At 53.0% G+C, this 19,552-nt stretch overlaps 1 protein-coding gene across 12 annotated transcripts in view; it reads right to left on the reverse strand.

Moving 5' to 3' along the window:
* GRAMD1B (GRAM domain containing 1B) overlaps positions 1-19,552 on the reverse strand; it is a 243,764-nt gene that overhangs the window by 39,962 nt on the left and 184,250 nt on the right. For 8 of the 12 annotated variants that reach the window (XM_046014342.1, XM_046014341.1, XM_046014343.1 and 5 more), the window contains 3 exons: positions 6,981-7,191; positions 6,130-6,150; positions 976-996 (listed from right to left, as the gene is read on the reverse strand). In XM_046014342.1, the coding sequence (XP_045870298.1) occupies positions 976-996; positions 6,130-6,150; positions 6,981-7,191 (253 nt within the window). Of the gene's footprint in view, positions 1-975; positions 997-6,129; positions 6,151-6,980; positions 7,192-14,777; positions 14,782-19,552 lie in introns of all 12 variants that reach the window. The other 4 variants (XM_046014344.1, XM_046014346.1, XM_046014345.1 and 1 more) reach the window with 2 other exon arrangements.

Here is a 19,552-nt window from a genome sequence, read left to right on the forward strand (position 1 = left end):
CCCCTACATGAAATGCAAGCCTCCCCTCCCCCCCAGGCGTGCACAGCCCCCCTCGCTCCCAGCCACCTTCTCCCCCATCCCTTCCACATGCCCGTGAGGCCCCTGGGGTACCGCCCGGCCAGGGGCAGCGGGCAGCGGTACCTGCATGATCAAGCAGACCGAGGGTGGGGAGCGCCAGGCCCTGGGCGGAACGACGGGGGCCTGAGGCCAGGCCCTCCACGGCCCAGACCCAGAGGGCAGAGTGCAGTGTGGCCGGATGGCTGAGACCTCGGTCAGCTGCTCTCGGGGTGGGGGTGGGGGTGGTTCGAACTGCTGCCGCCCAGTCTGTGTGGTGGGGGCTGTGGTCCTGGACGGGATAGCTTAGTCCACAACACAGGTTTTGGCTACGGAGGGGCTGGGTAAGCCGCCACCACAGACGACCCCAGGTTACACCTGCACTACAGACCCAAGAGCAGTGGCTGTCTTCTAGAAGGCACATGCCTCTTGGGCTGGCTGAGGTGGGCCTTGGGGCAGAGGTCAAATTCCATTACATGGAATGGCCTCACATAAAAGTCTGGCTGCATTTTCCCCAAAATGTCTCGACTAAGGGAAGGAAACCTTGGTCCGAAGTTTAGGCCCCAGAGCTGTCCCCATCCCAGAATTCCGTGTGGTCTCTGGATGCCTCCCCCGCCTGCTCCCCTCCACTGGGGCTGGAGGAGCCCTGTCCACAAGTGTAAGGGAGGATAAGGAGGGCCATCCCTCCCTCCTTGGTCTGCCCTGAATCAAAGCCTCCTTCACCAGCAGTCCTGTCCTGCTGCAGAGAGGATAACCAGTGTGTCCGGTCTTTAGGGGTGGGGGACAGCTAGGGCCCCATCAGCTGGCCCAAGCCCCTGGGGCAGCCCAACCGCACTCCGCCCCTCTCCCTTCCGACCGCTCCCACCCCCACCACCACCCGCTTCCCATGCACCCGACCAGAAGAGAAACAGGGATACTTACATTATACCAACTCTGGCTTTTCTGAAAGGACAAAATAAGAGAAGGTACCATTAGTCAGGGAAGAGATAGCGGGAATGGCCAGGGTAGGCCCGGCCTCCTGAGGGAAGGTTACACAGACAGCAGAGGGCGGGCAGGGAAGAGGAACCCCAATGCAGCTGAATGCTTCCCAGGTGGCTGCTCGAGAGGGGTCCTCCTTTCTCAAGACAGCTCCAGAAAGGAGGCCCGGGGCAGGTCCATGCTGGAAGCCTCACCAAGGTCGGGGCGGCAGGCAGCGGCAGCACCAGCCAGAGCTCAGCTGGAAGGGAGTCGGAGCCCCATCACGAGCTTCTCTGATGGGGGGAAGGGATGCGCGGCAGGCATCCAAGACCCAGTCCCCAGATGGGCCCTGACCAGAAGCAAAGTGCAGACGGAGACCAACCCAGCCTTCCACCCCAAGTCAGCCCCTCTGCGCAAGGCAGGAGGGGACCCTTTGGGGAAAGGAAGAGAAGGGGCTGCCTGGAAACCTGTTCCAGCTTCGTTCTCGGGGAGAAGAGGAGGCCATTTCTCCTTCCACTCCACAACTGGCTGATGAGGTGAGAGGCTGGGGAGTACCGGGCGTTCTGTCCCGGGAGGAAGGTCGAAACACATCATTGCTAATGGTGCCTCCCAGCTTCGAGTCATTCTGTTACCCACAAAATCAAGACTCCAGGCCAGCTCCAGAATGCAGGTGCTCTCCATTCCCGGCCCCGGGCAAAGGTGACTCGTTTTCATGGCAACTGAGAGGCGTGGCTGACACTGTGCTCTGTCTACCCCCAATCTCTATGGCCAGGAGTCCTTTATGCACACCCCACTTAGAAGACAGACAGGCAGATAGGATTGTACATGTGTGAGCACACACGTGCACGCGCGCGCACACACACACAGTTGCTGGGCCCTATCCCTTGAGGTGCTGATCCAACAGTTTTGGACAGGAGACGGAATATTTCTGGTACTAAGTGGCTTGCCGAAGGCATTAACTGCAGCAAGAATCACTAGGTCGGGGAAATCGTGCCTACATGTCAACAACTACACACGGTTGGCGGTTCTGGGCCCCACTGCAACCTTCATCCCCCTGCCTCGTCTAACAGGCCCAGACTCGTAAGGGAAAGAAAGGGCAGTCACGGGCTCAGAATGCCAACTGGGAGCGTGTCTGGCGGGGGTGGAGGGTGGGTGACTAAAGTGTAGCCATGCGACCTCCCCCTTCGCCAGCTCTTTCTCCACTGGAAGAACGTTCTAGATGCTCTCCCCGTAGTCGCTTCCCAACAAAGGGTGTCACTATGGCCCATCTGCAAGCCACATGCTCAAACCACGGCCTTACCTTCTCCTCTAATCCAGAGGTCTTAGCGGGGTAAGGGGGCCCATCTGACTACTTACAACCAACTGTTGCCCTGCTGAGGGAGCTACAGTCACAGTCTTCGCCTGCAAACATCTGGCGAAGGCCACCCGTACCTGGAGGAGAGGGATGGGGCACAGGCTGTGTCTGCCCTGACCTAGACCTTGGGAGGTCTTCGCTCCTGGGGCCTGCCCTGAGATCATGCGGCACGAGGCTGTGCAGGCATTCCCTGAGCCCCATCCCCCCAGCAGTGGAGAGGTGTGGTCAGCCTCCACGGCCCCTCGGGTCCCAGCACTTCATCAGCCCGAAGCCAGGCCCTCAGACACCTGCTTCACAGCTGAGAAAAGGCTCTGTCATCTGCCCCCCCGGCTCCTTACCCCACTGTCCTGGCTTTCGTGGAAGACCCCAAGAGGGAAGGGGGAACAGGAACGAACTTGGGCTGGGTGTGGGGACCCAAGAACCTTTATGATGAATCCTATCTGGTGTTCTTGCTCCTGCCTAAGGTACACAGAAGAAGTAGGTTTCTTTCTTCCTTACTGCCACAGAGCTGTGCGTGCCTTCTGAATCTGCTTCGAACAAAGGGCTTCAGAGTGACAAAGAGCCTTGACCACGGAACCCGTGTCCCATCTCTGTGTGACACCTTTGTGTGTGATATTTGCTCTTCTGGAAAGGGGTGGGGGGAGAAGAATTTGTGCTCCCAGGTACTGAAATGTGAAATGTAACATCAAAGTGAGGACTTCTGTCTTCTCCCTCAGCGTGAGGCTCCACCCCAACCTGCCATCTCCAGGCACACGGGGAGTACCTCTGGGGAAAATGCACCCCCCCCCCCGCCCCGCTGCCCCGATCCGTAGTAGCTCCTGAGAACACCCACTGTGGGCATGGGTCTCTGAACTCTGACCAGCCTCCTGGAGGCAAATTCCACCCTCGGGGCTCGCTCTGCCAGGGCTGAGTGCCCAGCTCAGGGAGGCAGGGAAACCAGAGGGAGCTTCCAGGCCCAGTGCAGCGAGAACAGAGGTGTCCCCTGGCACGAGTTAGGCTGTCTGCCCTTGCAGGTTCCCTGAAATGCCCCTCCTCTGCAGAGAGGGCCAGAAGCGTGGGAAAAACAAAACTAGGCATGGGGGTGAAGGCTTTTCTGACAGGTCATAAATGGATTTGGCTAGAAAGGGGAGGGCGTCAGGGAAACTACTCAAAGACAGAGTGGACTCCTGGAAGGGGTCTCAAGAACGAGCACTAAAGGAATGCAAGGCCCCTAGAGACAGACCCATGTTCCCTAAAAACATCTCCCCAGTGCAAAGGCTCCTGGAGTTGGGAAGATGGGGACTGGGGGACCAGAGGAGGGGGAGAGAGGAGCTCTACTTAGAGGAGATAGGAAATAAGAGAGACTTCTTACTTTGATCAGGTTAAGTCTGTCATACTGGAAAGAAAACCACAGAAATTAGAATTGAAAGACAAGGGAAAAGTCAAGGGGAGAGGAGCAGCAAAGCCACTGAGCCGGGATGACGCAGCTCAACCAGACCAGGGTTCGCCTGGGTTCTGGGGGGACCTCTGCAGGGGTCAGCCTAGAGCAGGAGCTCCTGGCCGCGCATAGCGGCCACCAGCTCCCCCTAGTGGCCTCAAGCCAGCACTACAGAGCAGAAGGCGGGTGATAGGAACTCAAGGGGTTTAAGGGAAGAGGAAAGAGGCCATGACCATCTTCTAGTCCACTGCTCTGGGCAGGGCTGCTGCACCCAGGAAGGGTCAGCCTCCGCAGTCTAGTTACAGATTCACAGGAGTGGGGCCTTACTGATCCCCTAGCATGATCCCCTACAGATGAACACGAAGAAAAGGAGGCCCTGGAGAGGAGAGGCAGATACAGCAGGACATCTTGGTTCCAGGGATAAGGGGGACCCCTCTCCTGCTTGCCTGGAAAACACAGGAGGTCTCCTCCTCTGTGAGGTGGATGGGAGGCACTGAGGGAGGTGGCCTGGATGGGTAGCGACGGCCGCGCTGGCTACCAGATCCCTTGCCACGGACTTTTTTTGGTCAACCTGAGATAAGCATCTACCCAGAGGGTGGTGGGACGGGTATCCCCACCTCACCTCTGTAGCTCTCCAAACCAGGGTACTCCCAGACTATGTGTCTGCCTCCCCTGAAATCTTCAAAGGGAAAATAAAACCCAGCCCCCACCACCTTCTCCCCCTTCCCTGTCACCTCCTTATGAAAGGGGGACCACGATGAACTTGGAATTCAACCTCAGCTCATGGTCCCTTCTTTATGCCTCATTTTGCCTCTCAGGGCCCTAGCCCAGCTTCTAACAGCCAGGTTTGGTTTGTGGACAACCTAGGCATGTGTCTTCTCTCCCCACCTAGACTGTGCGCTGCCCGGGGGCAGGTAACTGGTCTTTACGCTTGCTTCCCAGACAAGAGCTGCCGTTCAGCAGGAGAGTTTTAAAAATTCTCCTTACTGAGTGCTCACCTCCACCTGGCATCTGGCTGAAGAGGCACCGGCCCCCCGGCAGGTGGGGACTGACGGCCATCAGTAAGGTTTGCCGCGGCCAGTGAGTGCCTTGCTAGGCATGGGGGTAAGAGGGCAAGAAGCCTGTAGCTTCACCTTGGGATGGAAAAGTGTGCAAAGTCTGTAGGCAGGACCAGAGAGACGGAACGACCTGATGCGTGTGTCTGGCCACACGGGTGCTCTCCTCAGCCAGAGGGCTGAGGGGCCGGGGGTGTGTGTGTGCTGGCTGCACAGAGAACTCCCTCACACCGGGCAGAGCTCCTCTCCCCCGCCCTACAGCAGGCAGCCACCGTCTCAAGTCCTCAGAGGCAAGCTTTTAGCCTGAAGGTCACAGACTCTAGGATTAGCCCTGAAGTCTCTTGTTCTTCTCTTGGGAAAGAGAACAGCTGTTCGCCCTCCTCCTCCTCCCCAAAACACTTAGAGAGGCTCAAGACTATTATTAAGTCATTCCTCTGCTTTTTTTCTCCAGGCAGCATCCCACCTCCTTTCCCCCATGGAGATTATTTCCTGAGCCCTGCTGTCCTAAAATACCTATTGCTCTCGCTGTACTCTCTCTGAGTTCTGCTTGGACCTCTGAAATCCCGGGGACCGGGGAGGCAGGGGCCGGGGGTGGGGAGGCCGGGCAGACTCCGGCACTGACTCCCTGTCCTGGCTGCATTGCTGCGAGGCCCGGAAGGGGCCACCATCCACGTCCACCAACTGCCAGACGTTAGCACCATGCCCTTCTGGGAGAACAGTTCCGCTCTGATCACGATTCAGGGTCCTGAGAACACCACAGGCCACGGGGCTGGGCATTGGGCAGGTAGAGGGAAGGAGGGTGCCAGGTACAGCTCCTGAGGTCACTCTACCGCACCGGGGAACTCCCTATGGGCATCTGTCGCCCTCAGTCATCTCGTCCGGGGAATGGGGACTCACCCAGTAAAGCAGGTATAAGGGGCTCTCAGGACCTGAAGCCCCTCTGGATGGGGCCTCCCTTCCCCAAAGCAACGAAGGAAGCCCCGGCAGGACTCTGCTTCTAGATGGCTCCATGTAAGGAGGGAAGAGATTCCCAACCCAAGGCAGTGTTCAGGGAGCAGGCAGAGACCGGGGAGGATGGGGGAGGGGTCTGTTCTCCGGCTCTGAGCGCAGGAGGAATGGTCCCTCGGTAACGTCAAGCCAGCCTGCCATGGGGCAGTAGGGCCGGCTCTTCTGGGAAAGGGACCAAGCGAGACATGGGCCAGAGTGGGCGGGGGCGGAGGGAGGGGTGCAGAGCACTACAGACAATTCAACACCGGAGGGGAGACCAAAGACAGAGACAAAAGATGGCTTACTTTTGAGAGGCGCTTGTGAGACTAAGACCATGCATGCAAAGGAGGTATTTGGGAAATGGTGGGGAAGAAGAGGAAGAACAAGAAATCAAAAGACAAATCAGATGGGAAGCCAGCTCCCGTGCCTCCCAGGGGCCCCTTCCCCTCCCCAGGGCCTGGGAGCCCAGCAGTAAACAGAAGCTTTTTGAAGGAGCATCTAGGCAAAGAATATCTCCTGCTTCCCAAAGGACTGGGGAGGGGATAAGAAAATCTCTGGGGACCCATCTGTAGCCCAGGCACCCCCTTGGGGCTTATGTTATGCCTATTCTCAGGCAAAGGCCCAGGTCCTCAGGCAACAGCATCTTGGGAGGGACAGAGAGGCCTGGTCACCGCCCTCCCTGCCAAAGGACTACCAAGTGGGTTATTACCAAAGGTAAGGCAGAGAGACAGCTAGGGTGGACGTTAAAAACATCCCCCCTCCCGAGGACTCTCTTCCTGGCCCTGCTGTTGTCCCAAATCATGTTCCTTTCTACCCCAAATTTGAAAAAGGAAGCAGGGCTAAACAGATGGTCCCTCCTGGTCCTCAGAACACCCTGTCTCCAATTCTCAAGGTCCAGGAGGCTCCCTCGCCCCAAGAGAGAGGACAGTCAGTGTGGAATCCTATAACGAGTTCCCCGGGGGCACTCCGAGGGCTGAGCTGAGAAGAGAACACTGAACTAGGGTCAACCCTGCCTGTCCCACCCTCGCCTCACTGACACAAGGGTCCTCGGGGAAAGGGCTCCCCGCCTCGCTGCCCCCCCCCCCCCCCCCCCGCACTGGCTTCCCTGCAGCCAGCTAAAGAGGAAGTGGAGAGGCCCCGGCGGGGTCCAGCTCACCTTGGAATTTTTGCCGCCACTCCGGCCAGACTGTGAGGAGCAGCTGCGCTGCACACCCTGCTCCGGCGTGGACGGGGACTTGTCCGAGGAGTGATCTGAGCCCTTCTCCACCATGGTGTCTCCGTCCGGGCTCTGCGGGGTTGGCGAGCGAGACCGTTTGCGGAGGATGGGGGAGCAGGCCGGCGTGCTGCGGTTTGAGTTACTGGCAGTGCTGCAGGGGCAGATGGAGAGAGGGAGTGGGGTGGGAAGGGAGGAGGAAAGACAGGCAGTCAGTGATTGAAGGCCAAAGCCGGGTCCCAAGGAGCCAGCTCAGGGAGCCAGGGCTGGGGCTGGGGAGAAACAGGGAGAGAAGGGCCCGGCTACAGGCTCACGGCACCGTAATACTGCTGCTGGCCAGGAGGGGGCGGTGGTGTCAACGGGAAATGGAAATGGGACTAGAAGGGGTAAGTAGGGCAATTAGACATTTAGCCATTCATCCATCCATCCGACCATCTGTCTGTCCATCCATCCAAATATTGTCAGAGTCCCTATCACATGCCAAGAGCTGTCTCCAAAACAGAATTTAGGAGCTGAAAGACGCATGAGAGATCATCCACTACTATGAGCTCCTCTCACACAAACGCTGCAGATCCAGTTTCGACATTTTGTTTTACATATATGTGCCTGTAAAAATGGTCAAGAATAATCCTACTTTTCAAAGCCATCACACGCACTCTATTTCGCTAGCTTCTTAAGACAATCCTCCACGGAGGGTAGTAATGACAAGTGCCATAATCCCTATTTTTAAAATTGAAGCTCGTGCACTCCCAGAGAGGAGCTCAAGTGTCCTCTGATCGCAGAGGCATTCGACACAAAACCTGGGTCTCCTGACTTGCAACTCACACACGCCGGAGTACTTCCTTGTACGCCGTACTGCTCTCCGTGTCCCCTGCCCAGGGTGAAGACGAACACAGCAGAAGTTCTCACCTTCCAGAGTCCCCCCCCCCCACCAACCCAACCGTGTTTCCAACAAGTATCTTAATGCCCCACGGTCCTGAACCCCTGCACACCAAGGTTTATAAGCTGTGTAAGTATTTACTGCTGGATACTGAGCTTCTGCTCTTGATGGAAAAGGATAGAAGACGGAAGAGGGAGGAAAACTGAATGCTGTGATGTTCTAACAAGTGTTTGCTTTGGTCTGAGAGGACAGAGCAGGAGAAGTCAGGGACAAGGACAAGGTTAAGTGGGAAAGAGACAGGAGAAATGGGAAGGAAAGCAAAGATGAGACTGCAAAGCCAAAGGAAGCATAAGGGCAGGGGTAGGGGTGGGGGGCAGACGAGAAGGCCAGGGTCTCTCTCACCCACTCAGTGGTCAGAGAGCAGGGCCAGGCTTCGGGAACAGCCCAGATCCAAGGCTGTAAGGGACCGTTCATCCCAGCCTTCCCTAAGGGAGTGCCATGCAGGGTGGGGAACACAGTCATTTGCATGAAGATCAAGCTGTGACCTCAGATGTCCCATGGGACCCATTTGCAATGAAAACCATGTACCTTTCAGCAGAACCTTCCACCTGGGGATCCTCAGCAAAGAAGGAAGGAAGCCCAGAGCCCAGACCAGCAAGTGTGAGAAGGGCAGTGCCCATCCCCCCAGCCCCAGGGCAGGGTTCTTAACTTCTGAAGGAAAGTGCAACAAAGGAGGCCAGAGAAAAGGGAGACAAATGCGACCAGAGGATTTGTGGAGACATGAAAGGTAAGACCTGATGCTTTGCTTCACCCTAAAAGAGATTGCAGTTTTAGATCTCACTTAAAATACTAACAATACCCTTGATTTAGAAAAAAGAAGCTCTTTGAGTTCTCAACCCGTCACCATCTTTATCCTCTGACCCCGCCCCAACTCATTAACGGCGCCAACCCTGGAGAGAGGAAATTATGTTCCTTTTCTTGGGTTGGAAAAGCAGGGCCTTGGAATGGTGGCAAGGAGACGGTGGGACACGGCCTCCAGAAGGAGGGCTCAGGTGCTCACCAGTACTCCAAGGATTAAACTGTCTTCTAGGATTAATAGCCAGGAACTCTACCCCTCACCTCAACGAGTTTGCTCCCGGACACACCGGGGTGTGGACGACGCCTAGCACCATCCTCTCAGACCCAACACGCCCACAGCTCAGCTCCAGTTTTTCCCTTCGGTAATGGGACCTCATAACACATGGTGATTCCAGGTGCAGCGGTGAAAGGAGATCTCCTTATCCTCCAAACGCTCCATCCCCACTGAGAGCAGGCTGTCGAGGAGGGATTCAGTAAGGGGCAGGCCAAAAAATTCTAACCTGCAGGATACTCACTCCCACTTGCCCCAAACCACGTGAATCTCACACTCAGTGATCAAAATATCCCTGGGATTCCCTCAACAACTACTGGCCTCCTCTTAGCTGACCCACCATAAGTCATCCAAGGAGACCTAACTTTTGGCCTTCCATACATCCATCATAATGTCAGTCAATAAACTTGTACTGTCATTTGTCACTTTCTTCCCTGTGCTTTTAAGGCTACTCATCATCTGAGCTCTTCCTGAAGATCTCGCCTCTTTGAGATCTTCTCTGAGAGAAGACACCGGCTTCTCTCTGCTAACTCCACCCAAGTGTGGTCCTGCCCCGAAGGTGAGTCCTTCATTGCCCACACCCTGGGTGTGCCTTGCAGCAGAAGACCGCCTCCCCGCCTGCTTCCGGCTCTCATCACTAGCTCACTTCAGCCCAGCCATCTGCAGCCGAGGGGACACTTCCTCCAAACCCAAGTCTCACAAGCCCCTCAGACTGAAAGCCAAGCCTGCCGTTGGTCCTGAACCTCTTCCCGCTACAGTCGCTTCTCCACAGCACTATCATTCCCCGTCTCTGAGGCTGCAGACCCACAGCCTCCATCTCATCCCCCGAAGAGCCAGTCGCTGGATCCCATCAATTCTATTTGCTGAAAGCTCTTTGTCCATCCATCCTTCCCCTCCCTCCAGGGCCCCTTGCAGAGCCTCTCCCCAGATGGTCTTCTAGGCCATCTCTTTCTCTCCCTTTCCTCTCTTGGGCTCATCCACACCTCTGGCATTCAATCTTTCTGAATACATACCTGCTCCGCATCTTTCTGCCCCCCCTCCCAGCATTCACATTAAAGTCTCCAATCCTCAGAATGGAATTCAAAGTTCTTGAGGGAAAATCATTTTGACACTTAGTGTATTCTGGTACTTTGTCTCTCCTTACACAATCTTTGAGAGCTCTCGTGTATAGTCCTATATAACCTCCCCCGGTGTTCTTCCCACTCTCCTCCTCCTGCCTCCTGACTTCCACTCCTATCCCTACTTGTGTGTGAGGGGTCCCTCCCCCCGTATCTACCTACCGGTGTCCTATCCAGCCTTTAAGACCCATCTCAAATCCCACCTTCTCCAAAAAGCTTTTCAAAGCCTCCGCCACTGAACTGGCTAGAGCAGCTAACATATTCTGCCCTGTGCGTGCTCTTGGAAGCACCCACCTGTGCCCCCCCCTGCCCCCACAGCGCCCAGTGGGAGGCTCTCTAAGTGGTAGGTGCTCAGTACACGTCTGCTGGATCGAAAAGCATTCCAGCCAAGGCTGTAACAATTCTCATGGCTTTCCCAGTCCCCAGTATCACGACAATTCCCAACCAAGTCTGTGCCTTCAACCTGCTAACAAAAATAGCTATACTGTTTTTGAAAGTATATATGAAAGTTTGTATGAGTTTTTGAACTCATATAAAAGAGTTTCTTTCTGAAAGTTTCTATGAGTTCCTGGCCCAGTGCCAAATGTTTATGATGAGATCGCCTATTGAAATCCCCAGCCAGTCTATGAAGTGTTAGTGGGTATTATTATTTGTCCCATTTTTCAGATGATAAAGCGAATTGCTGACAGATTCAGTAACTCCCCCGGGGTCACCCAGACAGGTAAGTGGCAGGACTGGGTTTGAAATGCAGGCTTGATGACAGAGCATGTTCTCAGAACCAGCACTGAGTAATCCTTCTCGGCTGGGTGAACAGAGAGAGAAGGATGGATGGGGTGGGTGGTGGATGGAAAGAAAAGAAGGAATCAGCTTCTTGCCTCCAGTTTTCAATCCAGTATCTATTTTGCTATCAAAATGAACTTTCTAAAAAGGGATTTTGCCATTCTAACCATCCCCTCCCCTGGTTAAAAGCTCTCTATGGTTTCCTATCCCCTTAGAAGAAAGCCTGATCTCCAAACTATGGCACAGAAGTTCCTCGATGATCTTGAGGATCACCCTTGGCTACTCCTCCCAGCGGACCCCCTCCCCGCCTCAGCCATCCAGGACTCATTACAGATCCTGGTGCCCTGTTGTCTCCCTTCCACATCTCTCAGTGTCTCTCATTCTGAAAATACCATTTCCCCCTCCAAGCCCCTTCCAACATTTACTGTTCAAGACTAAACCCAACTACTCCCCCCATCATCCTCCCCCCACGCTCTGATCCCTCACTATACAAGAAGACGCCTTCGAAGCTGTAGTTCTAACTCAGCAAAATCACTACTAGATTTGCTACGTAGCGAATACTCTTTTAAGAGGTACTCCATTATCCAGGGAGGCTGGCTGGCTCAGTCAGTGAAGTGTTCAACTCTTTTTTTTTTTTTTTAAAGATTTTATTTATTTATCTGACAGACAGAAAGAACACAGGTAGGCAGAGAGGCAGGCAGAGAGAGAGGAAGGAAAGCAGGCTCCCCGCGGAGCAGAGAGCCCGATGTGGGGCTCGATCCCAGGACCCTGGGATCATGACCTGAGCTGAAGGCAGAGGCTTTAACCCACTGAGCCACCCAGGTGCCCCGAAGTGTTCAACTCTTGATTTCAGCTCAGGTCATGATCTCAGGGTCATGGAGTGGAGTCTCCCTTAGGATTCTCTCCCACTGCCTTTCCCCCTATTCACACTCTCTTTAAAAATAATAACAATGATGGGGCGCCTGGGTGGCTCAGTGGGTTAAAGCCTCTGCCTTCGGCTCAGGTCATGATCTCGGGGTCCTGGGATCGAGCCCCACATTGGGCTCTCCGCTCTGCGGGGAGCCTGCTTCCTCCTCTCTCTCTGCCTGCCTCTCTGCCTAGCTGTGATTTCTCTCTGTCAAATAAATAAAAAATATAAAAAATAAAAAATAAAAATAATAACAATGATAATAACAAATAAGTAAATAAAAGGTACCCCATTATCCTATAGACTCTGGATGTCCTCCTGAGCAAACAGAACTAATTCCCATGTAGCTTATAACGCTACACTATTGTGTCTTTTGAGCAAACTTCATTGTGTGCCATTAGTCTGATTCTGCCACTATTATTAATAATAGTATTACACTGGGTTTCAAAATCTTGGGAATTTATTATTTTTTTAAGATTGTATTTGTTTATTTGACAGAGAGAGCTCACAAGTAGGCAGAGAGGCAGGCAGGGGTTGGGGGAAAGCAGGCTCCCCGCTGAGGAGAGAGCACGATGTGGGGCTTGATCCCAGGATCCTGGGATCATGACCTGAGCCGAAGGCAGAGGCTTTAACCCACTGAGCCACCCAAAATCTTGGGAATTTAAAGCAAAAAAAAGGACCTTAGATTTGCTACAGAAAGGGCAGGAAGACTGGCATTGGAGGAGATACTGGACTATGACCCTTTCAGAATTTAGAATACAACCAGCTTGTCACTTGACATATACGAAACCTAAGAAAGAGGGAGGTTAATAAATGCCTGGCTAAAAATTAACAAGACAGGAAACAATGTGTGTTGGAGAGGATGTGGAGAAAGGGGAACCCTGTTACACTGTTGGTGGGGATGCAAGTTGGTGCAACCACTTTGGAGAACAGTGTGGAGATTCCTGAAGAAATTACAAATAGAGCTTCCCTATGATCCTGCAATTGGGGTATTTACCCCAAAGATAGTGAAAAGAAGGGCCATCTGTACCCCAAGATTCATAGCAGCAATGGCCACAATCACCAAACTGTAGAAAGAGCCAAGATGCCCTTCAAGAAATGAATGGATAAGGAAGATGTGGTCCATATATACAATGGAATATTACATCTCCATCAGAAAGGATGAACACCCAACTTTTGTATCAACATGGACAGGACTGGAGGAGATTATACTGAGTGAAATAAGTCAAGCAGAGAGAGTCAGTTATCATATGGTTTCCCTTACTTGTGGAGCATAAGAAATAACACGAAGGATATTAAGGGAAGGAAAGGAAAAGTGAATTGGAGAAATCAGAGGGGGAGATGAACCAGGAGAGACTGTGGACTCTGAGAAACAAACTGAGGCTTTGGGGGGGGGGGTGCGGTTAGGTGAGCCTGGGGTTACTAAGGAGGGCACGTATTGCATGGAACATTGGTTGTGGTGCATAAACAATTAATCTTGGGACACTGAAAAAATAAAATCAAATTAAAAAAAAATGTCTGGCCAAGGTGATATGCCTTCATACCCAGATCTCCTGCCCCACAAACACTTACTAGGCACCTGGCATCATCCTAGGCATTCAAGTCCATAAGAGTGAGTAAGAAAGGACCCTTGTCCCTGGGACATTATAATCAGGAAGAGCCAGACACGCATTTTTTTCCTTTTAACATAAGCCAAAGTGGCGAGACAGGGAAGAGTCAGGGAATCTTCTCTAGACTTGAGGGATCAAGAAAGGCCTCCTCGAGGATATAGCACTTGAGACTAGAGTGGGGATCAAATAATGTGTTAAGAGTTAGCCAGGTACAGGGCACGGTCATAGGAGGGAAGAGAATGTTCCCAAGCAAAACAAAACAAAACAAACAAAAAACCAGTATAAACAAAGGTGTGAAGGCGGAAAACAGCACGGAATACACAAGAGCATTACAAGAAACTGTGTGTCACTGAAGCGTAACACGCTAAAGCCTGCGCTTCTAAGACTGCTGTAACTGTCACGTCTCCCCAGTAACAGGTGCACTGAGACCGCCACCAGACACTTTTAAGCCACTCACTGCAGGGGGGCCGGCCCAGGGGCCATTCACTCACCTCCCCTCCCTCCTATCCTTAAGACTTCCAACAAAGACTTTTTCATTCCTCTCCTGGTTACCTTGCTAACAAACAGTGCTTCCATACGTCTAACCATTAATCTTAAACTCCTATGCTCAGGTCTGGGTGAAGTCCTTGAGAAATGGATATGAAAAGAGGACGAAGGCACTTGGGGGCTCTCCGTGGCATCTCTCGCCCTCACCAGACACGTGGGAGCCCTCATCCTATGTTTTCTTTTCCCACCCTTACAGCCGGGTGGGTGGTCCTGCGGGCACCAGCAACCTTTGTCCACAAGCCAGCTCCCTGAGCAGCCATCCGTACGTTCTTCAGAACTCTGAGCAGAGCGGAATAGTTAGGCGGTGTCCCAGTGTTCCTCATGCAAGTTCACTTGTGTGCCTTCAGTGTAACCATTCCTGCCGCAGAGACTGCAAGGTCCGTGCCTGTCGCTCTGCATCCGAACCTCCACCTGCCGGAGTGACAGCCACTCCTTTCCCACTCTCCAGCAAGTTCCACTGGCCTGGCTCATTCCCAATCAGATTCCCACTCGCTCTCCCCACACCTGGACACATCACGTTCACTTTATCTTCTCCCCTAAGCCCAGCCCAGCCATCCAGTGTTTGGCTGGAATCGTTTCAAAGCCAGGGCACTGGTTAATTTTTTTTCTTTTAATTGGACTGCCTGATACACTCCAGGGCACCTCAAACTAACAGAAAAAAGCATTTAATTAGAAATTCAGAAAGCCAGTTTCAAACAAAACATTTGTTTGCTGGGGACCTGCTTGGGCCATATGTCAGGATGAACTGCCAGTCTGTGGGGTCCTGTCACCAGGCTCGGGTTTGAGTCCCAGGTCTGCCACTTGCCATGTGACACGGGCCTCTGGATCTCATTTTTCCATCTGGACAAATGAGAGATACCACTATCTCATCATAGGACTGTGAACCCCAAATGAAGTAAGCTCTCTACAATATTTAGTGCAGTTCCTGACACATCAGAAATGCTGTGTATTTCTGTTCCTCTCTGCAAAATGTGGGATAAAATCCTTGCCCGCTCTCCTCAGAGGATTATGTGGACAAACTTCAAACGCTTCTGTGTCTTACTTCTCATCGTGGGGACCATATCTACCCGGGTTGCTCCCCTGAAGTATGGACTCCCACTCCTCCCCCGCTCTATTCTATAAGTTATCATTTCCAGGGACGGTCTTAGCAATCTTCATCCGAAACAAGCCCCAGGGCAGATGTGACACTCTCAAACTTGACAGGACTCCCAAGGATGAATCTTGAAAATATCCAGGGTAAGTGACGCACCTGTCCCAGAAGACAGAAGCCTGCTTACAGCTTTTTGAGGGAATCGGCTTTTCAGGGTCTACTAGGTTGGTGAGCTCGTTGCAACAGAAAACATGGGTTGAGTTTGTCACAGAAACCAGCAACGGAGAAGAATCTAGAGCCGGTGGGGAGTGGGCACGGAGATGCAGTTCTCAAAGTAGGGCCACGACTCAGCATCCGAAGGGAGAGGGTCACCTTCTTTTAGTGTGGGGAGCCCAACCATTATCATTAGAGCCCACACCCACCACATGACAGGTACCCTCCCTGGCTTTAGCGGCATCAAGGTAAAACTGACTCTGATCTCTAGTGGTCCCCCATTCCCAGCAGACCACCATTCCATGAGCCAACTCTGCGCCTTCCGTCCCCACGCCGATTCTGAGCTCTCGTCAGTAATCCTCCTCGGTTCTTTCTATCAGCACTGCAAATATCCAGGAGCATTAGCCAGCTCCACTTGGAATCTTCCCACAGCACATGCTCAAGTGCCTGAGACAGAGAGCCCACGGGTGTATCTGCCTAACACGGACATGAATTTACCTGCTGCCTGCAAACGCCTCGGGTACATCCGTCCACCTAAACTGGTTCCCAGTTCAGGGTACGAGGGCTCCCTGAAGCCGGCTGTTTGCCAGTTCCTCTCTGTACTCTTGGCTTGTCACTTAGCCGTGTCTCTGAACCCTCATAAAACCACACGGTGAGCGGGAAGGGCATACCCAAGCGGAGCTTCGTAGAGGGGGAATGTGGCCCAAATCGCCAATCCCAGCAGAGCCCCAGATGCCCTTGGATCCTCCTCCTTAGGGAGCAAAATACCATGTTAGAAAAAACTACATCTTCCCAATCCTGCTTCACTCCTCGTTATAGCTTCCTGGAGCTCCTGATCTTACCCCCCGCCCCGACCCCAACCCTAACCTAGGATGATAAACCCAGGCTCGGGTCCCCAAGGAATGACTGTGTGGACAAAGACGGGGAGGGGCTCATCCTGTCCAACCCTCTCCCTGGTGGGGGAAGCACGGGTCCAGAGAGAGGACAGAACTGTCCAGCAGGGGGTTACCAAGCAGCGGGACACCCCAATGCCCAAGCACAGAGGGCTCAACAGTGCGAGGCCCAGCGACTCCCCCTCCGCCACCCTACTTTTTAGGACACTGGATGGGGAGGAAGTTTGAAAGACTGAGAGAAGTACTTCTGTTTCTCCTAAGAGGCGCTCCTCGTGACCATGGAGGGAACCCACCCTCTGTGGACCTATGGCGTGGAGTCTAAACCCAGGGACAACTGTACCACTCGATCCGGTACCTTCCTTTGTGGACCCAATGGGCCTTTGGTGGCAAACTGTGATTACGTGGTTGAAGAATGAGGCAGGCCAGGCGGCGACTAGGACACAGATGCTTTTTTGTTGGTGCTGTTTTCGTTTTGTTTGGTTTTGAATGGCACAGACGTTCTCTTCCCAACTTAGGCTACCGCAGAGTCTCTGCCGGGTCCCAGCCCGGAATGCTTTGGCCTGGAAGTAGCAACCTGCTGCATTTCAGCTAAGGGCAGCAAAGGACAGGGCTCCCGGAACGCTGCCTTTCTCCCCCACAACACTGTTCACACAATGGCAGTGGCAGAGGCCGGCACAGAAGGGGCCTCCCTCACCTGCTGCGAGGGCAAGATTTTGACGGAGATGAACATCTCGTTCCCTCTCCTCTGTTTGGGGAACTTGCTGAAATCTCCTGGGGGCTTCCCAAGCTGGGCCTTTAGGTGAAGGGTACAGGGTGTTCACAAACAGGTTCTGTCTGCAATCTGGAACCAAGAAGGCAGAACTAGACGGTTGCCAGGTCAGACCGCTGGCAGAGAAAACTTGCAAAGGTAAGTCTGACTGTTCTCCACCCTCGCTAACTACCCACGGGTCATTCACACCCTGACCCACACACAGGGTCTACCCTGGCCCAGGCCTTGCCCTCTCTCTGCACTCTGCCCCTCATGAGTCCTCATCTCCGTAGATATTGTACAGATATGATTCAGGTCACTTCCTAGGGCCAACAGGCTCCACTTACCCCTTCCTCCTTCCCTATCTTGTTCAAGTAACTATGGAAAGGTTTTAAGAAAATTTTGCTTACAAGGGAAATGAAAGGTGGCAGAGCCCATCCAAAAACATCTGCAGAACATTTAATACCTGGAGACATTCTCGATAGGAATCTACTGAAGCCTGGAAGGAATGACTTGAGGGGTGGCGGGGGGAGTCCTAGCAGGGAACTCCAATTGTTAATTTATTAATTGAGCAGCTAATGCAAGGGCGAGGTTCATGGAAAGTCTTTGGCCAAAGAGAGAAAAAGCAGACCTTCAATTACCCTTCTACTGGTATTCTCGGTGCAGGGAGGCGATGGGTGGAGAGAGCGCGCCAGGGACTGGGTAAAACCTGTTTGCCTTGGCTACTCAAGCCAGAGAGAAGAGATCCCCCGTCACAAGGGCTGGAGCCTCCATCCACCCTACGCCCCCGCTCCCTGGCTTTCCTGCAGCTTCTGTTCAGCCCAGAGTTTGGAATTCAATCCAGGAACAGGCATGACAAACACTATTTTTCATTTCCATGGAGACCAAGGCCTGCAACAGAACCAGGACTCCATGCCCGAAATGCCAAAACAGCCTGACCCACTTTTCCCCCTTCCTGCAAAAACAAAATAAGTTTGTTTGGGTCCTGCAAGGGCTCCGGGAGAAGCCAGAGCTCCTGTTATCTCTATGGACATGCTGAAGAGGAATGAATTAGAAGAACCTTTGGAAAACCAGATGATGCTACAGAAACCGTTGGGCATGAACTGCTTTACCCTAAAAGCTCTCAGAATGCCTGGAATCCATCCTGCGTCTTCGTCCTAACCTTCTGGAGGGAAAGGTTCGACCATCCCCTGAGATGTACTTAATGGCCAGCGATGCTACTCCTAGGATCCAAACTCAAGGGACTGTCTTTCCCAACTTCCTCTTACACCACTTCCCACCACCCCCAACCATCTTCTGGCTTCCTGGGACCTTTCTGTTCCTGAGACAGACCAAGTCTACCCCTGCTCGAGGACATTTGCACTTGCTGGTCTTTTCTGCCTGGAACTCTTTTAGAACTGAAGTTTTGGATTCTGATTCTTTTTTAACCTTCAGAGTTCAAATGTCACTTCCCTAGAGCGGTCTGATTGGAAGGACCACTCGGCTGGGTCTAAGGTGGCGTCCCTGTCCCCAGGCAATCATTATCAGAGCCTGCCTTTCCCCCTTCCAGGCATTTAGGAGAAGCTGAAATTGTCTGCTGTTATTTTGTTGACTTTTTTTTTTTTTTAATTAAAGTGAACACTGTTGAGGGGGTGGGGTGCCTGGGTCGCAGGGGCCTCCAGCACCATGACTGGCACCTGAGACCACAGACTCACGGCACGAATGAAGGAATGAGCTCTTTTTAAAGCTATTCGATCCACTGTTCAGCCACTCTGTTAGACACTGCTTTTTCTCAAGCCTGCCCCGAGTCTGCCTTCTTACAACACCAGCCCACTGGTTCTTATTCTGACTTCTGGATCCAGGCAAACTGAAATCTGACATCACTTCCAGGTTCTCTGCTGGCCTGGCCCCTTCCCCTCAACATCAGGATATGTGTCTGAGTTTAAATTCTGAACCGTTCTGTGCTTTTGAGAAAAATGGCTTTATCTTCCTGTGAGTCTGTGTGTCCCATCTCCGGAATGATCACAACCTCCCTTACTAGGGTGAGGGGCGGGATCTTAAAAAGCAAACAAACAAACAAAGCTAATTAGACAGTGCCTCCCCAAAGGAAAGGTCTTCCTATAATTGCTCATTGAGTGAAATTGCTCATTGAGAGAGAAGCAGGAAGTGAATTTCCCAGTGAAGAAACCAAATGCTGTTTCTAAATTCTGTCCTCTCCTCATGGCACAGACGGGGTGAGAATATCAGCTGTTGCATGCACGCCTTCCACTAGTTCCTCCTTGCATGGAGCACAAGATGCTGAAATTCATCGCAGCAGCTTACTGGTGTGGAACCATTTCCTTTCCCCGAGATTATTCACTACAGGACAAACACCTACACTGGGAGACAGTCCTGCTGGGTTCGTGGGCAGCGCTGGCTGAACGGATCTGCAGTGACAGTCTGTCGTTTGGAAGGGACCATAGTGGTCTCGTAATCCAATCCACCCTCCCCCCAACCAAATGCAGGAATTCCCTCCATGAGGCCCTGCGGACAGCCACCCAGCCCCGGCTTCGGCTTCGGGTCTCCAATGAGAAAGCACTCACTGGCTGGCTTGCACAGCTCCAGGGGGATTTTTATCGCCAT

This window comes from Meles meles, chromosome 8, assembly GCF_922984935.1.
Source record: "Meles meles chromosome 8, mMelMel3.1 paternal haplotype, whole genome shotgun sequence".
NCBI lineage: Eukaryota > Metazoa > Chordata > Mammalia > Carnivora > Mustelidae > Meles > Meles meles.